Genomic DNA, 20776 nt, shown 5'->3' on the forward strand with positions numbered 1-20776 from the left:
TAGAAATTATTAACCTGGTGTTAACGATTCGAAATTTAATGCCATTGTCTACATTTGCTTTGTTTTAAAGTTTGCTTGGAATAAAAGATGTGTTCTGTTTTTATCTTAGTTACCTAAAGAAATTAAATGTAGATGATTCTGTCATTCTTTTCTTAATGACTTTTGAACAAGGTGATGAATTTCAGCAGGCTTTGGCAGTGGCCTGTGGGTCTCAAAGGTACTAAGTTTACATCTCATGCAGCCTTTGGGTTTTAAGCCCTTAAACCAGTGCTTGGTTTCCCAGCAGCAGCCATTTGGTCTGTTCAGTTCAGCAGCCCAGTCGGTTTCCCAACAGAAGCAACATGTATTGTGTCTGGACAACAGATGGAATGAAAATGGGATGTGGGAGAATTTGGGACGTTATTGTGAGGTGACGTGCAGCAACATTCAAGGCATTGCTATATTGTTGTGATTATGGCACAGAGCTGCAGGGATTACTGCACAGAAAGGGGAGGTAACACCAAAAGAAGAAAAAGGAGCAGGTAGAAGCGTTGAAATTTAAGTACAAGGTGCATTGCTGTAGGAAAGCAGTCTGGAATAAATGGGTTTCTCATAAAACTACTTGTTAATCTGTAAAGCTGGTCACCTGATTCAAGCACTGTGTTATCTGCAATGAGTATAATTTATAGTTTTTAATACAGATAGTTTTTTGGCATCTTGCTCAGAAAACAGGTTGTCTCTTTTATGTAATCTTCTCTGGTGGGTGGGTGCAGGGATCTCAGCTGCTTTTCCCAGCGCCTGCATTCGTCCCCCTTTACAGTGATTCTCTAATGAAAGACATCTGTTGTGCAATGCCTGTCATCTACTCTGTGGTAAATGCACTTGAGAATATATTTCGGTTTCCAAAATTATTTGGTTGGTATCCTTTGGTTGTATCTCCATCTCATCTGTGTTTCAGGCTAACTCTCTACAAGTGATGTGGGCAGAATCAATACAAAACATTTCAAGGTCAGGTACCACACTAATTCTGTTAGGCATGTTACATCATTTGCCTCATGCTCTTCATGATGTCAAAAGCTCCATTTTGCTTACTGAAAAAATACTGGCAGTAATATATACAATCAAGATAGGCCATTAAAAATTCTACCCTTGTTGGTAGTTTTCTTTGCGAAAAGAAAATCTAAAAAAAAAAATGTTCTGAGTAGTTTAATTTAGTTATTAGTGAGTTAAATGACATAAGGGACAATAATGCTAAAAGCTCTTAAACAGTGCTTTCTACATTCAAAGTAGCTCACGTGTTCACCATTTTTTATAGATTCAGCAAATGAGGCAGAATGGTTAAGTGACCTGCATACAGACAGACAGCTGTGATAACAGTTTAGGGGCCTGGGCACTGCTATTGAATTCACTGGTCTTTGCAAACCCAATGACAAAATTGTCCTTACACTCTCTTTCCTACCAAATAATGCCACTTTTAGAATAAATCTTGAAAGTGTTGAAAACCTAGCATGATTAAGGAGATATTCAGAACTCTGTAGTGTTTGTAAAGTGCTTTTTGATTTGCAAATTGCTCTCAGGAGGATCGCATTTGTGGAAGTGTATGGGTGGAAACCAAATGCATCTTTGACATTTCTCTTATGCATTTCTGTCAATCAAATGGCACATTATGTTATTTTCCTTCTTTTAAGAAAAATGAATTAAATCAATATTTGAAGCTTTCTTGGGGAATCAAAAAAAAATATTCAGAGGTGTATCTGTGTTGAAAATAAATGCAATTCTACTATTCCTATATTTTTTTTTGTTTCTGATTAAAATATTTTTAAACCTCATTGCTCTTTTTAATGCAGCAAAGACATATGACTGCTTCTTTTCCTTCCAAAGGATTTCCTGCTGCAGATTTTCACTGTTTTTCGGATACTAATACGACCAGAGATGTTTCCAAAAGACTGGACAGTGATGCGTTTGGTTGCAAACAAGTAAGACATTTTTAATGTTAAGAAAAAATATGGGTAGTGTGAAAGATCATGGTATAAACTTATATGATTTATGTAATAAAAATTCAAAACACCTTTTATAATGCTGGCTGCAGTTTTTCATTTTTTAATTTAAGATTTAAAATCTCTGGACTTATTTTACACAACAAATTCATAACATAAACTATAACTCTTTTTATTCTGAATTTCAGTAAGCACGTATAACTGGAAACTCAGAAGCCCTTTTACAAAATGGAGATGCTAAGCATCAACAGCTTTGTTTTCCAAGTAGCAAATGACAGGTCTCAACAGAACATAATTTCAAATCTGCTTGTTGAAATGCTGAGTTGGAAAAGATCTGTTTGCTCTCAAGAAGAAATTATCTGCTAATAACATCATTAATGATGTTTTGCATGTTTTTTAATTTGGTGTTTGTCAGAAAAATCACAAATCAGGAATGAGGTACAGCACAGGACACAGTGACGTAGGACTCCTAAGCACTGCTTAGTGATACTTTGAGATGTAACCTCCTCTTGAGATTTTCTTTCTCTGTTCATGCCTTATTTTTGGAGAAACAGGTTCCCAGCATTTCTGAGAAGTCATTACAGCAGGTCTGAAACTATTGATTTCTATTTCACCTATATCACCAGCTAGCCTGTTTTGTAGGCTTAGCTTTAGATTGGATAAGCCAGCTGAAGAGTCAGTACAATTATACAAAGAGCAGTTCTGGCAGAGGAGGTAGGCAGACCTAGGAATCCAGAATTTAGGACTGACTTAAACTTTCACGGTACATATTGCAATATCTGATGGAAATTGGATTTTAGTCTGCATACTGCCTGTTGGCTCCAAGGAGAATTTAAATTTACGGTGCTGTACAGACTACCGGTAACAATTGTATTGTTACAATTAAATTGGCAAAATTTGTGTTCATAATATGTATTTGTTACATGTGTGGATATGCAGGCATCATAGTACTTGTTCAAACTTTGTCATGACTTGAAAAATATAACATTTTTTGCTCATTTATTGCCTCCCTCAGTGTTGCTAATCTTGCCAAGTGTGAATTCCAGGAAAAAAAACCCAAACTGTTAATAAACAGAGAATGGATATGGTCATTTGTTTCTGTGTATGATATTAAAGAAGGTATGGCTGATACCAGCCTGCATCTGGTAATCATGCTCAAGAAATAAATTGAGAAACACAGGAAAGAAGGAGAAAAAACATAGGAACTTTTAGATGAAATATATAATCTAAGAAATCGTTATATATTCCAGAAACAGCTGGCTTACCAGATGGATTTGCAACAGCTGACATGTACAAAACTAAGATTTAGGAACGACCTTGGCACATGTTTCTTGGGTTGGTGGTGTTCAGATATGCTAAAGATGATAATAAGTTCTGTAAAAGGAATATTTACTTGCAGCAGTATTTTAGTTAGCATCAATTGCCGAGGCCAATTGTATGAGGTTCAACAAGAAGTGCTGGGTCCTGCACTGGGGTCACAACACCCCCCCACAACACTACAGGCTTGGGGCAGAGTGGTTGGAAAGCTGCCTGGTGGAAAAGAACCTGGGGGTGCTGGCTGACAGCTGGCTGGACATGAGCCAGCAGGGTGCCCAGGTGGCCAAGAAGGCCAACAGCATCCTGGCTTGTATCCAAAACAGTGTGGCCAGCAGGACAGGGGAAGTGATCGTCCCCCTGTACTCGGCACTGGTGAGGCTGCACCTTGAATATTGTGTTCAATTTTGGGCCTCTCACTACAAGAGGGGTCTAGGGGTGCTAGAGCGTGTCCAGAGAAGGGCAATGAAACTGGTGAAGGTTCTGGAGCACAAGTCTTATGAGGAGCGGCTGAGGGAACTGGGGTTGTTTAGCCTGGAGAAAAGGAGGCTCAGGGGAGGTCTTATCACTCCCTACAGCTACCTGAAAGGAGGTTGTAGGCAGGTGGGAGTAGGTCTCTTCTCCAAGATAACTAGCAACAGGACAAGAGGAAACAGCCTCAAGTTGCACCAGAGGAGGCCTGATTGGCTATTAGGAAACATTTCTTCAGTGAAAGGGTGTTGAAATATTGGAACAGGCTGCTGAGGGAGGTGGTGGAATCGCCATCCCTGAAAATATTTAAAAAATGTGTTATGTGGTGCTTAGGGACATGGTTTAGTGATGGACTTGGCAGTACTGGGTCAACGGTTGGAACTGATGATCTTAAAGGTCTTTTCCAACCTAAATGATTCTATGATTCTATCACACATCTCCGTTTATTAATCTATGTTATGTTGTTTCTGACCATCTAGGAGGGGACTCCATGTGCATTTCTGTCAGGCAAAGAAGCTGACAATAACTGTGTTGCAAATGGGCCATGAGAAGCTAATGAGACTGACTAACTGATCCTGGTAACACACAGTCACTGCCAGCAAATGGGATGTAAACACATCTTTACTAATTCAGCATTCAATGATTGCTTTGCTCCATTTATTCCTTTGTGGAGGAATTCTGGTTTGCTATGAAACAGGGAGTTGGCCAGGTGTACTTAAAAGTGTGGTGTGAACTGAAAACTTAGCATTCCTATGTTCTATATCTATGGCTTAGTTTCTGTTCCTTTTTGAGGCAGTAGGAGGGAAAATTCACTTATATTCTGTAATTTGCTGCAAAGCACTAGCTTTTCTGGAGCTGTTCCTGAACCAGGAGCTCCTTTAACTTGCCCCCTACTGCCATTGCAGTGGCTGCCTTCCTTCGGCCTACTTGAGGTGTTCAAAAGCACAGAGCCACAGAGTAGTAGCTTTGCTAGACTTGTTCCAACCCAAAATCTTTAAGAGCAAAGGGGAGAGCCTAGAGGCAGAACGAGAAATGAGGGCACAGCCAGAAGCGGCTGTGACCATGAGCTGTTTTTCCTGAGTTTCACTTGGTGAACCAGAGTGCTTCAAATGATCTGAAGCTCTTCAGGATTGAAGGCAAAACTTCTTAACTCCTTGCTCCATTCATGTCTAAAAGGAAAAATCATAGTCTATCTCATCTTTTTAAGAAAATAATCAAGTAATCCATTAACAGTCTGGATCTTTTCTAACTTCTGCTTCCCAGGAATGAAATGATTGTCATGTTTTCTGTGTCAGATGGCCGCCTTCTCAGCTGTCTGACCTCAGCCTGAGAAAAGGTAGCAAATCTGAAGGCAGCGTGTGTCTCAGGAGCTTCACCCATCACTGCAGGCACATCACCAGCAGCGCTGTCTTTACTCTTCTCTGTCTCTAAGTGATATAAAGATTCAAACTGTCTAGTATTTACAGGAAGAGAGATTTAGCCTGTCTGAGCCTAGGAAAGAAACGAGTCCTAGCAAGGATATAATCAGGTACTAAGCTTTTCCTGAGGGGAGAAATTTTTTTCATGTTTTTTTTCTTCTTTATATATGCAGAACTTCAGTTACCTGAAGGATTTTCAGGTCTTAAAATGCCATAATTCTTTCAATATATAATATTTATATATAAAAATATTGCTGCCCCCTGGCTTCTGGATTTTCTTCTTTCTTGTTGCAGTGTTTTCAGTAATTGTGTAGCATCTGATATTTGGATGCTGTCTGGGATAAAAAAACCAGCCCAGATGAAACTGTGAGCTCAAGAAGACAAGTCTGACTATCCAGAAATCAAGATATTTCAGTGACGCATGCATGATCTATAATTCTGAATGTCCAGATGCCCAACATGAAAAAATTATTAATGGCTAACATTATAAAACTACCAAGTGAGTTCCAAAATTTGAGAAATAATGTAACTTTTAAAAAGGCAGACTTAGCACTAAAGCAGAGAAATAGATCTTTTATGAATTGTGATCTGTGATGGAAGGATAACATGCAAAAAAATCCTTAATGTTTATTAGCTTCTAGCAGCCAAGCAATGAGGCAGAAATTAACTCTATTTAAGACTGCATAACCACATAATATCTGTAGTGAGCTAATTTGCATACATTCAGCAAAGCAAAATAATTACTTACGGTTATCTAATACGTCTACCATGGATGTTACTGCTGAGAGACAAAATATGCTTTTATGTACGTTATGGGAAATATAACTTTAATTTCTGTTGTTATAGGGATAGACTTACTTTCTACATTAACTAGGTAGAAAGCTAGTTTGCTGGTCCTCCAAGCAAAGCTTCAATTTGTAACTGCCAATGAACACCACATAATATAGGAAGACATCTGAATCAGTTGCCTAGCGCCAGAGAGGAGTCCAAAATTCTATAATAAAATATGCCAGACTAAAACTGAGATTTCTGAATAACACGTTCATCATGTCTTTCTCAACTGGAAATCACTATGCAATGGTCACTTGCTTAAGTTACCCTAAAGTTAGGAAAAGAATCACTTATCTAATGCTTTAGTTGACTGGCATCTTTTGAGAGCATTTAATGGACTCAGCTGAACTCCAGGTACATCATGTTTCGTTAGTGATTGAGGAGGCTGTTGGAGAGCAAAGTGAGTTTCTATTACTTGCTGAGCAAACGTTTGATATTTATAACACACTATGCCTATTTCTTATTGAACAATGAACTAATTTTTCACTGCTCTGTATACAAGAAGCTTTAATTTTGAAGTTTTCTGTATGATTAACTATGTATATTCTGTCAACAGTGTGTTGAATGGTACAGATGCTAGATCATCCGGTTCTCAGTTTGAATTTCATAAGCATACAAAATGGATATATGAATATTATTATTTATAGTAAAATAATTGATCTGTAAGGTAAGATTTACTATAGTGTGTTGCTTATACTAAAATTCCAAATTTATCTACTGACGGTTGAGCATAGGGAATTCAAACAGAGAATCCTTTTGGTCATCTAATTCAGTAATGACTAAAAGGCATTATTGTTTTTTAAAAAGTAACTCAAACAGAATACACAATAAAGGAAGACATTGAATTAGCATTAGTTTCATCGTTATGGCTGCTTTGAAGAATCCTGTTAGCTCCCGTGATGTGGGAGTCTGAGACTCCTACAATGAACAAAAATTCTTGCTTTTATGTAATACACAGTGTTGCTAACATGCTTTTATGTAATACAAAATGTTGCTAACAACTGAACCTGACATCCAGTCTGTCACAAAAAGCATATATATGCACAGGTATGCATATATGAATATAACAATAGATATATACACATATATGTAACTCTAGGTTTATTTCATTTATTCATGAAATATGAAAGAAACTTTTTTCTGTTCAGACACTGCCCTTGGGAAAACTTCACTCTGAAATAACAAAGGATAAAATGAGAAGCTAATGGTTATCTATTTGTCTCATATCAGAATGGAAAAAGAAAGCCTTCATTTTCTATCGTTGGCTGCCCAGGCAAAAGCCAGGTTGCCAGAGCACAGTCCAGGTAGCAGACCAGGGGTTGAACTTCTGGAGGCTGCTTTGGATTTTTTTAAACAGGGTATTGCAGAAATGTTTTCTGTGAAAATTTGATGGAAAAGTCACTAGCCATCAATGGGCCTGACTGAACCTTGGATTAGCATTCCGTGTATAAGCCCAGAATAATTTAGTATCTTGAAATTATTAGATTTTAGAAAAATGAGAAAAAGCAGAGGTTTTTCTCCTGTAAAACAGCCAGTGGTTCTGAACAAATTTGTGGCAGGTGGTAAGAGGAAGAAAAGCAAGTCTTGTCACAAACTCAAATGTTTTCTAGTTTGATACTCAAATGGATTTGAAATAATGGTTGTTGTTATTTTGAAATTGTTGCCTGGGAAGCAACAGGCAGCTGTCCATCTGTCCTCTGGCTGCTGTCTCTGCTTTGTGCATTTTTGCTTTTTTTATAGAACCTACATTATTTGTAGAAAGAGAGGAAAGAGACACACATCCCCCCCCCCCCCCCCCTCCCAGCATTAGCTATGTTTTCTGTCCTACCTGATTTTAGTTTGTTGTAGATTCAGAATAACAGATTGTGGGTCAAAACCAATGGCTTCATCTTTCCATGTTCAGTCTAACATTTTGAATTTTTTTTATCTACAACATACACACTCCCACTCTACAAACCCACTTTTTATCAGCTAATCCATATCATGTCTTTGGCTTACCAAATAAGTCAAGCCTGAGCTACGCTGCCTATAGCAAGAGATACCTGTGTTGCAATTATTCTGTTATCTCTGGAAAATTCTGGAAAAAAATATTCTAAAAATTACATTTTAAGATTTCTAATCTAGTCACCTCCTAAGAATTGAAGCAGGTCTTTCTCTTCAGTTTCACGTGCCATGGGAGTAATATGGCAAGAAAGGAATTGTCTCGGACATAAGTAGAACTGCGTAATGGAAACTTGGCAGTACAACAACATATGGTTGTAGTTCTTGAGATCTTGTGGAATTTTCTCTTGCATACAGTGTTCAGGCATTTTTTACTTAGGACTTAGGTTGAAATTTTGCATAGCAATAGCCCTGATGAACTGACCTTTTCTATCAGAACATCTTCCTGAAGTATGCAGACTGTTTCCATTTTGTGAAACATATGGGCTGTAGATTAAATCTCACAGTAACAAGAATGACAGGACTCTTACCTGTGCCTTGATTCTTAGCTTTGCTTATATTACCGTTTGTTAATGTTTCACTTTGTCTTCCATGCTGCAGCAGGGAGTGCTGTAACACACTGTGACTTCCTGCTGGTGGAAGAGTGGGGTAAACTATACAGTGTATAAAGTGTATAAAGTATTAGAGTGCTAAAGGTGGAACACTACTTGGATCGAAAAGCTATAATATAATTGTTGAGAAAATAATACATATGGTATTTGAACAATGGAACTAGGAACAAATAAAACCCGAGAGTCAAGCACTATTCTAAAAACAGTCTCAGACTTGGCTGTTACAGGTGTTCAGACACATCAAACCAGAAGGTAAAGTTTGGCAGGGACAGTAATTTTAAACATAGAGAAATCGAAGCAAACATTTGAACTAGTAATAAGCTAAATGATACGTGGCCATTTTGTATTTATACACTTGAAATCTGTCAAAAATGCCAGATGAAAAATATAATTTATCTCTTAGGTGGGTTGGTTAATATATAATTCTTCAGTATAGTGAAGGTGAAAAATATTATACCTTTAGAATATATCTATTGCTGTTATTATATTTAATAAAACATATTTTCTCCTGAATGCATTGCAATAATAAATAATAATTTTAAATTATTATATGAAAATATATATAAATAATAAATGTAATAATATATTATTATTGTTATAAATAAATAAAAAATAAATTAAAAATACATAATAAAAAAAACATAGTCCAAAATACAGAAGGGGAAACAAATTTTAGCATTGTAACAGCATACGGGTCAAGAACCATGTGCAAAGAAGTACTAGATGTATTAATAGTAGATGGATGGTAATTAAATGAAATGTGTAGATAAAAACCTTTTTCTCAGAAGGTCTTTAAAGAGTTGATTGTTGTAAAATACATGAGTGAAATAGCAAAAAGATCTTTCTGTGTTTATCTTCTTTTCTCCCCCATAAGCATCCATTACTGACTACTTTTAAAAAGAATTTAATGGTTCATATAGATTTATGGTTTGACTAAATAGATTGGTAGACCTAAGTGCTGCAGAGGTTGGCTTAAGGGCTTAAAGAATCGGTGAAATGAATTCTGTTTAAATACTCTTTAACGTTATTTTGTTTCTGTAGATTACCAAATTTGGTCGCTACAATAAACAAGCCTGTTGTTGACCTCTGCTGACAACCACTGTGAAAGCATTTTGGCCGTTACCCAAGATAGATTAATACAGTTCAGGCAGGTGTCAATATAGGGCAATGCATGGCCATTTGCAACGTACAGAAGAGAGATCTGCAGAAGCAAATTTTCTCACAGAGTTCTTGCAGTTCTGCATTTCTCTGTTGTCATTAAAAAGACTCTTTGTCCATAGGGCTGTCAGTATTGTATATTGGTAATTACTAGATATATTTATAATCAAGACACACATATTTTCTGTACCAAGAAAGCTGAAAGCAAATTGTTCAACTATGTATATTAGTGCTAGTAGGACAGAGGTTGTATTAATTCTGATACGAGCATTACTTGCAGAACAAATGGTTTGTCTTTTTGATCAATTATATATATATATATATACAAATACAATATATACAGAACATGTTCTCAGCACTCCTTATATCACAACTGTTTTTACTATTTTTTTTCTTAATGTGCATGTTCTCTCTCTATAGCTGCTGTTAGAAGTCGGATATTTGTATATGCGTAAAATGTAGTGTTTAATGCCACCGTACATGCTACAGCTATTTCTTCATTGGAAATTTGTCCAGCTCTGGATATTAAATATGAATTTCCATTTAACAAAAGCTACTGTCTTTCTGTTCTTTTCTTCCCAGCGTGATCATTACTACGGTCTTGTACCTTTCGGATGCCCTTCGTAAAAACTTCTTAAATGAAAACTTTGATTACAAGGTAGAGTAAATGTGTCTAACAGAAGATAGATGTGATAGCTGTGATAGCTGTTACATCATTCTGTGGCATGGTGGATTGTTATTAAACTTAGCTGCAGCGTCTAAATAGCTAGAACATATACTAAATCAGCAATTTCAAAATCTCAAATAAGTTTTTTTCTGAAATACAGGACTGTCTTAAAAATCAGTGCTATGAGTTTTTTTAATTTCATAATTTTAATTTTGTTTTTTCACCCTCTATGTTAGACTCCTTGCTCAGGATTTTTGTGTAGCAATTTATTTTTTTTTTTGGATTATAGAAACTGATCTTATTATTTGCCTGTTATTTTGGAGTTATCGCAGAAAGGAAAATTATTCCATTTTTGAATTAATGTAAATTTATAAAAATACAGATTTGCATTTCTGTCATTTCTCTGAAGACCAATTAACATGCTGCATAATTAAAACTAGAAAATTATGACACTGCATGGTGAATGTAGTTAGACATGTACCTCATACAGTGAGATATGGCACCTATGATAAACTGTGAATTACAAAATGATGCTTTTAGGATTCAGATGAGAAGACCTAGGAATGTGTCTGAAAAGACCCATTTCCCATGGAGACCTGAGTGAATATCCTGCCCAACCAAGAGGCGTTAGTCCAGTTGCTTTATCATAAAAAGTGCAGAATTTCCATCCTAGAGAAAGCAGCAAGCTCCTGTTGACTTCCAGCAGAGTTGTGGATGCTTCTCTGAAAATCCAGACTCCTGTTGGGGAGATTGATGAGAATGCAGATTTATTTGCTTGACGTAACTGTACACGAGGAAGCCTGTCCTTTATGAAGTTCCACAAGTTCAGAGGCTAAAACTGATAAAAGAATTGCCTGTAGGCAAGGCATCTATGTTCCTTAAACTTTTTTAGCAATGTTATTACTATCCTGCAGAGCTGCAGTGTCTGGAATAGGGCTCCTCCTACACTTCTTTCTTCCTCGTGCCATGGAGCATCTATAATTGAGTTATAATAATGAATATTGTAATGTATTTTAAATTTATTTCTAAATTTATCTTTAAATCTTCAAAGTAGAATATTCAACATCTAATTCATAAAGCACGTGCACAAAAAATCTGTATATTTGCAAGACATTAGCAAAACCTGACTTTGGTTTTGTCCAGTGAAGCCTCCAGCGAGACTTGCAAATAACATTATAAATTAAGACTGGCCAGGAAATAACAAATCTGTTATGTGATAGCATTTGAGGTGTCAGAATTTTTGGGGTTTTGGACTTAAAGGCATAACTTTTTGCAGTCTTCCATATAAATTTACCAAAAAAAAAAAAAGTTTCCAAATTTAGGAGCTAAAGTTTTCTGAATTGGGGGGGCTGAAAAAAATTATATGCAACTCTGACACTTTCACATTTAAGAGATGTAGTATATGTCAAATAGATGTATTTCTACTGAATATTTTGGGGTTGGTGAAAAGTGTATTTGCATGCAAAGAAATTTAGTCAAAAACAGTTGGAGTAATTTAATTAGTTGAGACTGAAACAAGTGATGTGATTTGAAATTTTGCATCTTGAGTGGTCATAAAATGGTGGTACTGAGGAAATGAAATAACCAAATGTCATATGCTTATTGTAGATATGGGATTCCTATTTTTTCCTTGCTGTGATTTTTATAAACCAGTTATGCCTGCAACTGGAAATGTTCACACCTTCCAAGAAGAAAAAGGTTTTAGAAAAGTAAGTACTGCTGTCAGCTTCTAGAAAACTGTAATAGATCAAACACTTCTCGAAAAGGAAGACATAGAAGGTTGCAAAAAGGCCTGCCAAAAAGATAACGGTAGCAGTATTTCCACTGACTAGATTGAGAGTTGGTTCTGACCCTTTGTATAGGTCTTCAGAGCTGATAGCCTTCATAAAAGTGCCCAAATTGCTTCAGATACTTGGAGCAAACTAGCCGAGTTGTAGCAGTGCCAACACTAATTTCCAGTTCATACATTGAGTCACGCTGGTTCAGGTGTTTGCCAAGCACTGCACTGCTGTCTCTACGAGTTAATTATATTTCTTTAAGCTACAGCAAAACTGTTCTCAGAGAGAAAACCACATCATATTACTGCAAAAAACAGGTTTTGCTTCACAGCTGTGTTACTGATGTATAGCATTTAGAAAAACCTGATACTTCTGACAACATTGCAAGTAAACCTGGGTTTGAGAATTGGTTTTAGCTGGGTACAATGGAAAGAGCAAAAACTTGGAAGAAATAATCTCTTCTAAAGTAGTTGTTGATGGACTACAAATCAGGCACTTCATTTAACAATGTTACACAATGGCCTACGAACTTGATTTTCTTACATGGTCTTTCACTGTTTGGCTTTATTTTTTAATACATTGCAGATATGGTGATATGCGGGTAACAATGGGATGTGAAATCTTCAGCATGTGGCAAAATTTAGGTAAGTAATTTAACACATTGTCAGTGGCTCATAAAATCAAACCCAGTTATTATTTCTTCACCTATGAAATACACTTGCCAGTGATAGAAGGGTTTGGTAATTAAGTTCACATGAATTCCTGATTCAAGTTTAGGAAGACCCTAGTCAGCTGTAGTTCCTTTCTTTATAGCTAAATGCAGCTTTCTAAGCCTTGATACTGTATCTGACCTATCCCTGTTTCTTCAAAGAGAACCAAAAGAATACTGTCAGAAAAAATTAGAAAAGAAGGTACTGCTCTTTTTGGGCAGAATTATTTTGCCTGGAAATATACTTATGTTCACAATTTTAGTTCTGTTGCCAAACAGTTTAAGGAGCAGACATATATCTTAATTCTGAAGCTCTCTTGAGATGCTGGATTTGCATCAAATCTTCCCCTAAGTCCTAGTTGCACTAAAATATAAAGGCATAAACAAATCACTGACTGATGTATAAATGACACATTGGACAACACGAGAAAAATATGTGCTTGAATATAAACTTAGGAACACTTTTAGATTTATAAACAGTAACTGCGAATTGTTTGAAGGTATGAGCATCAGAGAAATGCAATTAAATGTTGTTTGGGAAGAAAATAAAAACTGAGCAGAAGGTTTGGACACTACCTTTGTCATCCTTATATTTCAATTATTCAGTAGTTCATTAAAGGGCTCATGAAAGATATGAAGACTTTTGGTGGTTACTGAGACATTGTCGTCTCAATTCTATGAATCCCCAGCAAGATATGTAGTTGTAAAAAACTGGTCTTTCTGATCAGCCTGTACTAGAACAAGAAATATTCAAAATAATAATTAGTTGCTTAATATTTTTAACATTTTTTTTGTGTAGTGTAATTTACTTATTTAAAGTGTTTAGTATTGTTTACTCACTCTAAAACATCCCTCTGAACTATTTGGATACATGAGTATTTCAAAACTGGTATCAAGGATCCACTCCTGGGTCCCATCTCCTTTCTGCATGCTAGGGTAAGACCTCAGTGTGTATCATCTCCCCACTCATGTTGTTTTCTGCTGAACAAAATCTCAGTATGCAGGCAAGGAAGGAATCATCATGCCTTTCAATAGTGGGAATTTTGGGGGTACAATATGGAGTTCATTTGATAATGTGTCCAATTAATTACTGTAGTCAGGATATTTCTTATGATTGGTGTTATGCTAGTCAGCATTTTACAGTTCTCTTAGCATTAGCAGTCATCATAAGTAAGTCTTGATCCTTGTACAGTCACCTTGCTTTCGTATAGATATACAACCCAGGATGTTTCTAGCAAAGGTTTTTCTTTGCACAAACACAGCCACCAAACAGAGCAGGAAGCAGGGGTGACTGCCCACTGGAATACTGAGGGGTAGAGATGGATGTAAATTAATTCCCAGCTTGGAAAGTCAGTGCATTGTGGTTCATAATTCCCCTATTCTGAAAATATCAGAAGACATGCTCGTGAAGAATTGAAACTGAATGGTCAATCTTTACTGTATGCCATTTCTAGCTTTCCTGACAAGAACTTAGTTTTCTGCTAAGTGGAATATGGTGAGTTAATGGAAGATGTTTTAGCACTGATTTTAAAGCAAGTTGTATTGAGAACAACCGAGTCACATCTTCGCTTTCCTGCAGTCAAAACATGTACTCTCAGTTCTGTACTCACAAAACTAAAGATAGATAAAAGTCAAAGTACTTAGTAGTAAAAGTCAAACTACTCTTTTTTTGATGAGCACAGAATATCAGAAAGTTAGCCATTTTGTAAACACAAGAATCTAGAGCTTAGAAACCAAGCTATTCCTGTGAAAAATAAGTTAAATGCCCAGAGGGTGCTTTGTCTCCATTTTCTTCCTGGAAAACTAGCTTGAGATAGAGATAGATAAGCCACTGTCATTTCTGAATTCAGTATTGCAAAATAAATGATATTAGCTTTATATTCATATATTGTCTGCAGCTTTTCACTTTTGGGGCTTAAGAAATAGCCTATTCTGTGATGGTCCTGAGCTAAAAAAAAATTAGAGGGCTCGTTTTCAATTCTTCAGATAGTGTGTGGATTGCTTGATAGCTCACAGGACACCCAATTCACACTCAAGTTCATGTTCATTTTCATTTTAGGGGAACACAAGCTTCACTTTATTCCAGCATTGATTGGCCCCTTCCTGGAAGTGACCTTGATCCCTCAGCCAGACCTGAGGAATGTAATGATTCCTATTTTCCATGACATGATGGACTGGGAGCAAAGGCGAAGTGGCAACTTTAAACAGGTACTGTGTGTGAAGCAGTTTATAAAACAACTGAAATTCAAGCACTTCAGAGAGTGCTGGTCCTAACCGTTGGTGGTTAGGAAGGTCCCCACAACATTATACCTGTTGGAGGGGGATTGCCAGGGTTTTCCCTTTTTGCTCTGTGCAGGGGTGGTAAGATTCTCCGATTAATGCTATCATGTTAGTAATGTAAGACAAGGGATAAAGTCCATGGCCTGCCAAAGTGAAGAACAAAACTTGAATTGTCTTAGCAAGGCAGATTTTGTTGTGGTTTTTCGTGTCTGCTTTACAGCAGTACAGATGACTGGTTAGATAGGATTCAACTAGCTTCCCATCCAGTTAGTATGAAAAAAACTCAGATGGTCCTTCTGAGGAATGTTCTTCTATAAGGAGCCGAGTATTCTTGCTGCTCAAACACTTTAACAGGCTAAGAAGGAACAACCAAGTATACCATCTGCTCCCGCAGCTCCCACTCAGTTCTTTCAGACTGCCTCAAACCATTTCTCAGTGCCCTCCTTCCTGCTGCTTCAAATGAAAGAAAGCAGAAGAATTTGAATTACTCCCAGGCAATCATAATGTTTAGGGTAGGAGCTGTAACAAAAACACAAACCAAACTATTAAGAACGGAGGAGTGCATGTGATGTAAGTAGTAGCTTTTCACTGTCAATATATAAGCTTGTTGTTAAAAATCACCATTGAAATGGTAACAAGGAGTGAGAAGGAAAAAATCCACTTTTTCTACTTTTCTGTGTTTTCAGCTTGAGTGTAAATGTTAATTGTAATAGACTTATTCTCTAATAAAATATCTTAACAGCTTGGTTTCTCCTCTAGATTTGTGGTTGCTAATATATTACTGCTAAAAAGGAGGTTCGAAATATTCATACACAGTGTAGCCTCACCTCTGTGTTTTATATAATCAATACACTTAAGAATATACATTGAAGGAACCATTAGCCATCAGATATGTACTGTAAGTTTCTTTAGCTAATATGAAAATCCAGCAAATTGGATTTCTAACCAAATACACTGGCAGGTAAGGAAAGTTCAGAAAGTAAACCTGAGCCCCTAAGTGTTCTGAACAGTACAGACATTTTAAAGAATTAATTTATAAAGAGTGGGGTGCAAGTCAGAAGAGATGATAATTTTTATTAAAGTCTAAGAAAATGGCTTGTGCTTACAGCCCTGCAGTGAGAATTCAGGCAATTTATTTGGGCTGTGTGCTTTTTGTCTGACTCCATAAATAGATAGCTGCCTTAGCAGCAGCAAACGCTACTCAGCCTGTAGTTTTAAAGTCACGTTGCTCAATTTAGATTAGCTCCCTCCCTCAAAAAAAAAAAAAAAAAAAAAAAACCACCAAAAAAAAACCCCCACAAACCTTGGGAATGGTAACAGCTTCAAAGAGATTAAGTGACTTACCAGATTTACATGATTGACCAATAATTCTAAGATATGCTTTTAGCAAAGTCCCTTATATAAAATCTTGCCTCAATTTTCTCTAATCTCATTAAAGGAAAAAGAGGCTGTTTACACCACACTTATATGTTGCAGGTGGAAGCAAAACTGATTGACAAACTGGACAGCCTAATGTCGGAAGGTAAAGGTGATGAAACATACCGAGAGCTCTTCAACAGTATGTGAGTAATATGTTTATTTGACGCTGATTCCTTGAGTTCGGTTGGTTATTGTAGAGAAGTAATGCTTAAATTTAGAAATGTAGAAACAATGCTTAAAACAGTTGTAATTTTTTTTTCTGAAAAATCTGAGGAATAAAACATTTTATGATGCTGTATGGCAGATGTAAAGTCTGGCTGTACTGCTTGCATAGAGCTATAATTGGGAAAGGCTGAATCTGTTGTATCACAGAACATGCTTTACATACCTACTAATTTTAAAATCAGAAAAGCAGGAAGTGCTTCATAATTGCACAGGGTGCAGGTAGAACTCAGATGAAGCCTTTTGAAAACAAGGCATGAGAATTCAACAAAAAACTGTTCAGTAAGTAATTTGCTGTTGCCAGAAACTTGTACTCATCTGTGTAATGTCACTTGTTGATTTCTTGATTGATGCAAACAATTTTATTTATTCTGATAAGAATATTCTATTACTTGATAAGCTTTTTAATATATTTTCATAAATGATATGAAATTTAATAGGAAAAGCTAATAATAATGCTGAAGTCCCTAATGTTGCCCATAAGTTATCCCATTGACTGAAATAAATGATTGTCACAGAGTACAGGTACAAAATAACTTAACTGAACTCTGTCTCTGTTGTTCCTCAGAACTCAATTCCACCTAAGTGGAAGATTCCACCTGTTTCTGGTTTGTTTAGTAGGAGATGTACTGTTCCTCTTCAGCATTCGAAGCTGTGTATTCTAAACACATGCTTTTTTTCTGTTTATATGGCTTCTCTAACCATTCCTCCTTAAGTATTAGTTTTAGCTCTGTTGTCTTTGCCTAAATAAGAACATTCAGATCTTGGAGTCTGTGAATAGGAAACATAATAATCTGTAATTGTGTTGAGTTGGAAAAAATTGAGTTCCCAAATATTTATCATTTACAGAAGCAAAAGTGGGTAGAGAGATTAGGCAGAATATTACAGAAATGGATGAATCATGGCAAAGAAAAGTACAGTATGCTAAAGCAGAAGTTTATTATAATTGTTGATGAATTTTTTTATATTCTGAGTAAAGACAATAAAAGGTAAGATGATTTCAATATTTTAGTAATACAGTATTCTAAGCTAAAAATTAAGTCATTAAGAAAAAAACTTATTATTGAATGAAGTCTAAATGCATTCTCATGTGCAAAATACATCAGGAAGACTGTCACTGAAATAACTTAAAATTCTCTAAGAAAGCATATTGGTATGATATGTAGTTCCTAATTTTTGTTGTGGTTTTGAGTTAGATTTAAACTGGGGGATGTTAAACAAGATACAGTGAAAAATGGTGAAAGCCTTTTATAAATCTAAATGCTAAAGATGTAGTCATAGTAATTTAAATTGCAAAATGTCTCACAGCATCAGTATACTTGTTTCTGTTCTGGTCTAACAGAAGTTAAAACTAAACTCTTTGTGAGACTTCAGAGTAACTGCTCAAGTTCACTCCCAGCTTAAGAAAAAATAGTATTTATCGTTAGGTTTTTATCCGAGTTTGATTTGACTCTGTACATTAACACCTCTTGAGAGCTTGCAGAATTAATCTAAAATGGAGGATGACATAGTATTCTAGGGTATGTGAAGGAAAATGATTAAAATCAGATGGACATTTTAGGGAGCTGAATGCAAGGGATGGGGTCAGTTAGCTTGAGGTTTGGGGTTTTTTATTTCTTCCATGGATAATTTAAACTAAGCAATATTAGAGTGTCTCAGGCAGTGCAAGAAAGCAGACTTGTTTAGGCTGAATTGACAGAGATGTGGTATGAACCCAAGGACTGTGAAACAGTAATATAGTTTTGCAGCAAGCAGTGATTTTGTCATCTTAAATGAAAGCAAATGCTACAATATTACCTGATCTTTCTGAAGATTTAGCATGGTTGGTTTTGATGGGTACAGTTAGGAGCCAAGGGGATGCACACACCTACTATGGATACAGCCTAGTTACTGCAGTAGGTATGACACCTTCAGATTTTGTCATGCCTTTTGTTTATTTTGTCTGAATTGGAAAATGGATTTAAATCTCTCAACTCCTACGTTAACTGCTGGTTTTCCCCCAAAGACAATGACTGCATCTTTCCTTTGAACATCTTCTAGTTTCAAGGACAAATTATAATCATCTCTGGACATATCTGAAATATTATGTGCTTATAATTTACTGCTTATAATGGATTTATCTTTATCAAATTAAAAGTCTGAATTTTTTCAGAATCCCCCCTATCTGAATCCCCCCTATCTGAAAGTAGGGGGAAGATGATTGCTGTTTGTTTTGAATCAATGTCTTTCCAGGGACTTGAATGTGGACATTCAGTAGTTAGCTTCTGATGTCATTTGAAGAGCTGCAAAGCATGGAGTAGTGAACATTTTGCTATCACAAGAAACTAGATGTCGTAATTGCTACCCAGTGTAATCATGGTATGAAAGGTGCCCTGATCTACATTTACACTGTGACACTGCAATTGAATTCTTGAGTTAATTAGAACAGGGAAAAGAACTATTTCAGTTTATTAAACAGTCAGTGGTTAGAACAAAATTCTTGGAAGCCAAGGGGTATACTCAAGTAGCTCTTTTACCTGAATCCGATGGATGCTGCCAGTTTATTACTTCTGTAGCTGTATTCCAGTTTGGCCTGATTCAAGTCATTTCAGGTTTGAAGGTTAGGTGGCCCCATTATCAAAGCACAAAACCTGGGCTATAGAGCTCCTCCGGGGACCTGGTGACAAGGCTTCTCTTTGAAGAAATTGGAGCTGATGTTCAAGCTGAGGAGGCATTTAATACTGAGATCTGCCTATTTGTGGGTGATTTCTTTAGCTATGAAGCTACTGTATAAAAAGTGATGACTGCTACCTCTCCCATGCTGTCTTCAGTCCTCTTAATTTCTTCCCCCAATTGCGTGACTGAATTCAGCACTGCCCAGTGCATTAGACTTCACCTGGACTGAGTCTTTCAGAGCCCTTCTGAATATTTTTGTGAGATTTGGGTAGCTCCTTACTCACCTCTGAACTTTTGCAGCAGTTTGACTTTGACCCATCTGACTAGATGAAGAAACCTCTGGCTGCAGTGAGGCACCTGGAGGGCTTTGTACTCTGGAATAGACATCCAGATGTTTTAAGGCACCTTTAGGATTAGATGTCTGTGAATTAGTGGTCTGAATAACTCTGTGGCTTAGGCATATAAAATCCGCTTACTACATGACTGAGCTAGCCTGAACATGGTTGTAAGCCCGGCATTCATCCCCGGAGATCTCTGATCCTCTGGGTCCCCACTCCACTCCCACTTCTGTATTCTTGGGAACCCCAGATTACAAAAAAACAAAACAAAAACAAAAAAATAAAAAACCAACCAAACCATAATTATTCAGATGAGCCCAGATGTTAGGTTTATAGTAGCATGGATAGGCAGAAATGTTTTCATTGTTTCTCTATATTGTTTATCCCCCTTAGTACTTGTTAGAATTCTCATAGCATCATGGTTGTGCTTTGGGACTTCTAAGTAATAGGAATTTAATTATATCTAGATATAGCCATGAGGAAGCTGAGGGATATATTTGAGTAGTCTTTCATTCTGAGTGTTTGTTCTCTGCATTGTGGTGAAAGATGTATGGTGGAAAGTGTCATGAAATTGTTGAACAATTTTATGACTTTTTTATTAACTGATGACATTGATGTCAGTGTGAATAAGTACTTTGAGTGTATCTACACAACCCATTTGTAGAAATTGTGTATTTATAATAAATATGTCAATACGTTTATAAAGAACATGCATAAGTCAAATGCAGATGAAAACCATCTTTTTTACAAGAGAAGTCAGACTTCTGCTAGTTTTCTACATGAACTGTAGGTAATTATTTTGATTAATTTAGCTTGAAACGTTCCGATTTAACAGAGTTTAAAGGCAATAGAAAGGAAAAATCAGTGCAGTAAACAGTGCTTAAGAATGTAAGAGGTTCTACTCTTATTTCTTGTTAGACACGAAAACTTGTATTGAAAGGAACATAAGGGGTTTAAAAGCAAATGAAGTCAGCCTGTATATTCTGTG

At 36.4% G+C, this 20776-nt stretch overlaps 1 protein-coding gene across 4 annotated transcripts in view; it reads left to right on the forward strand.

Annotated features, from left to right (window-relative positions):
* DOCK4 (dedicator of cytokinesis 4) overlaps nucleotides 1-20776 on the forward strand; it is a 257352-nt gene that overhangs the window by 195430 nt on the left and 41146 nt on the right. For all 4 annotated transcript variants that reach the window (XM_055710583.1, XM_055710581.1, XM_055710582.1 and 1 more), the window contains exons 27-32: nucleotides 1861-1955; nucleotides 10303-10378; nucleotides 11996-12096; nucleotides 12751-12809; nucleotides 14934-15082; nucleotides 16631-16716. In XM_055710583.1, the coding sequence (XP_055566558.1) occupies nucleotides 1861-1955; nucleotides 10303-10378; nucleotides 11996-12096; nucleotides 12751-12809; nucleotides 14934-15082; nucleotides 16631-16716 (566 nt within the window). The remainder of the gene's footprint in view (nucleotides 1-1860; nucleotides 1956-10302; nucleotides 10379-11995; nucleotides 12097-12750; nucleotides 12810-14933; nucleotides 15083-16630; nucleotides 16717-20776) is intronic.

This window comes from Falco cherrug, chromosome 5 (genome assembly GCF_023634085.1).
Source record: "Falco cherrug isolate bFalChe1 chromosome 5, bFalChe1.pri, whole genome shotgun sequence".
Lineage (NCBI taxonomy): Eukaryota > Metazoa > Chordata > Aves > Falconiformes > Falconidae > Falco > Falco cherrug.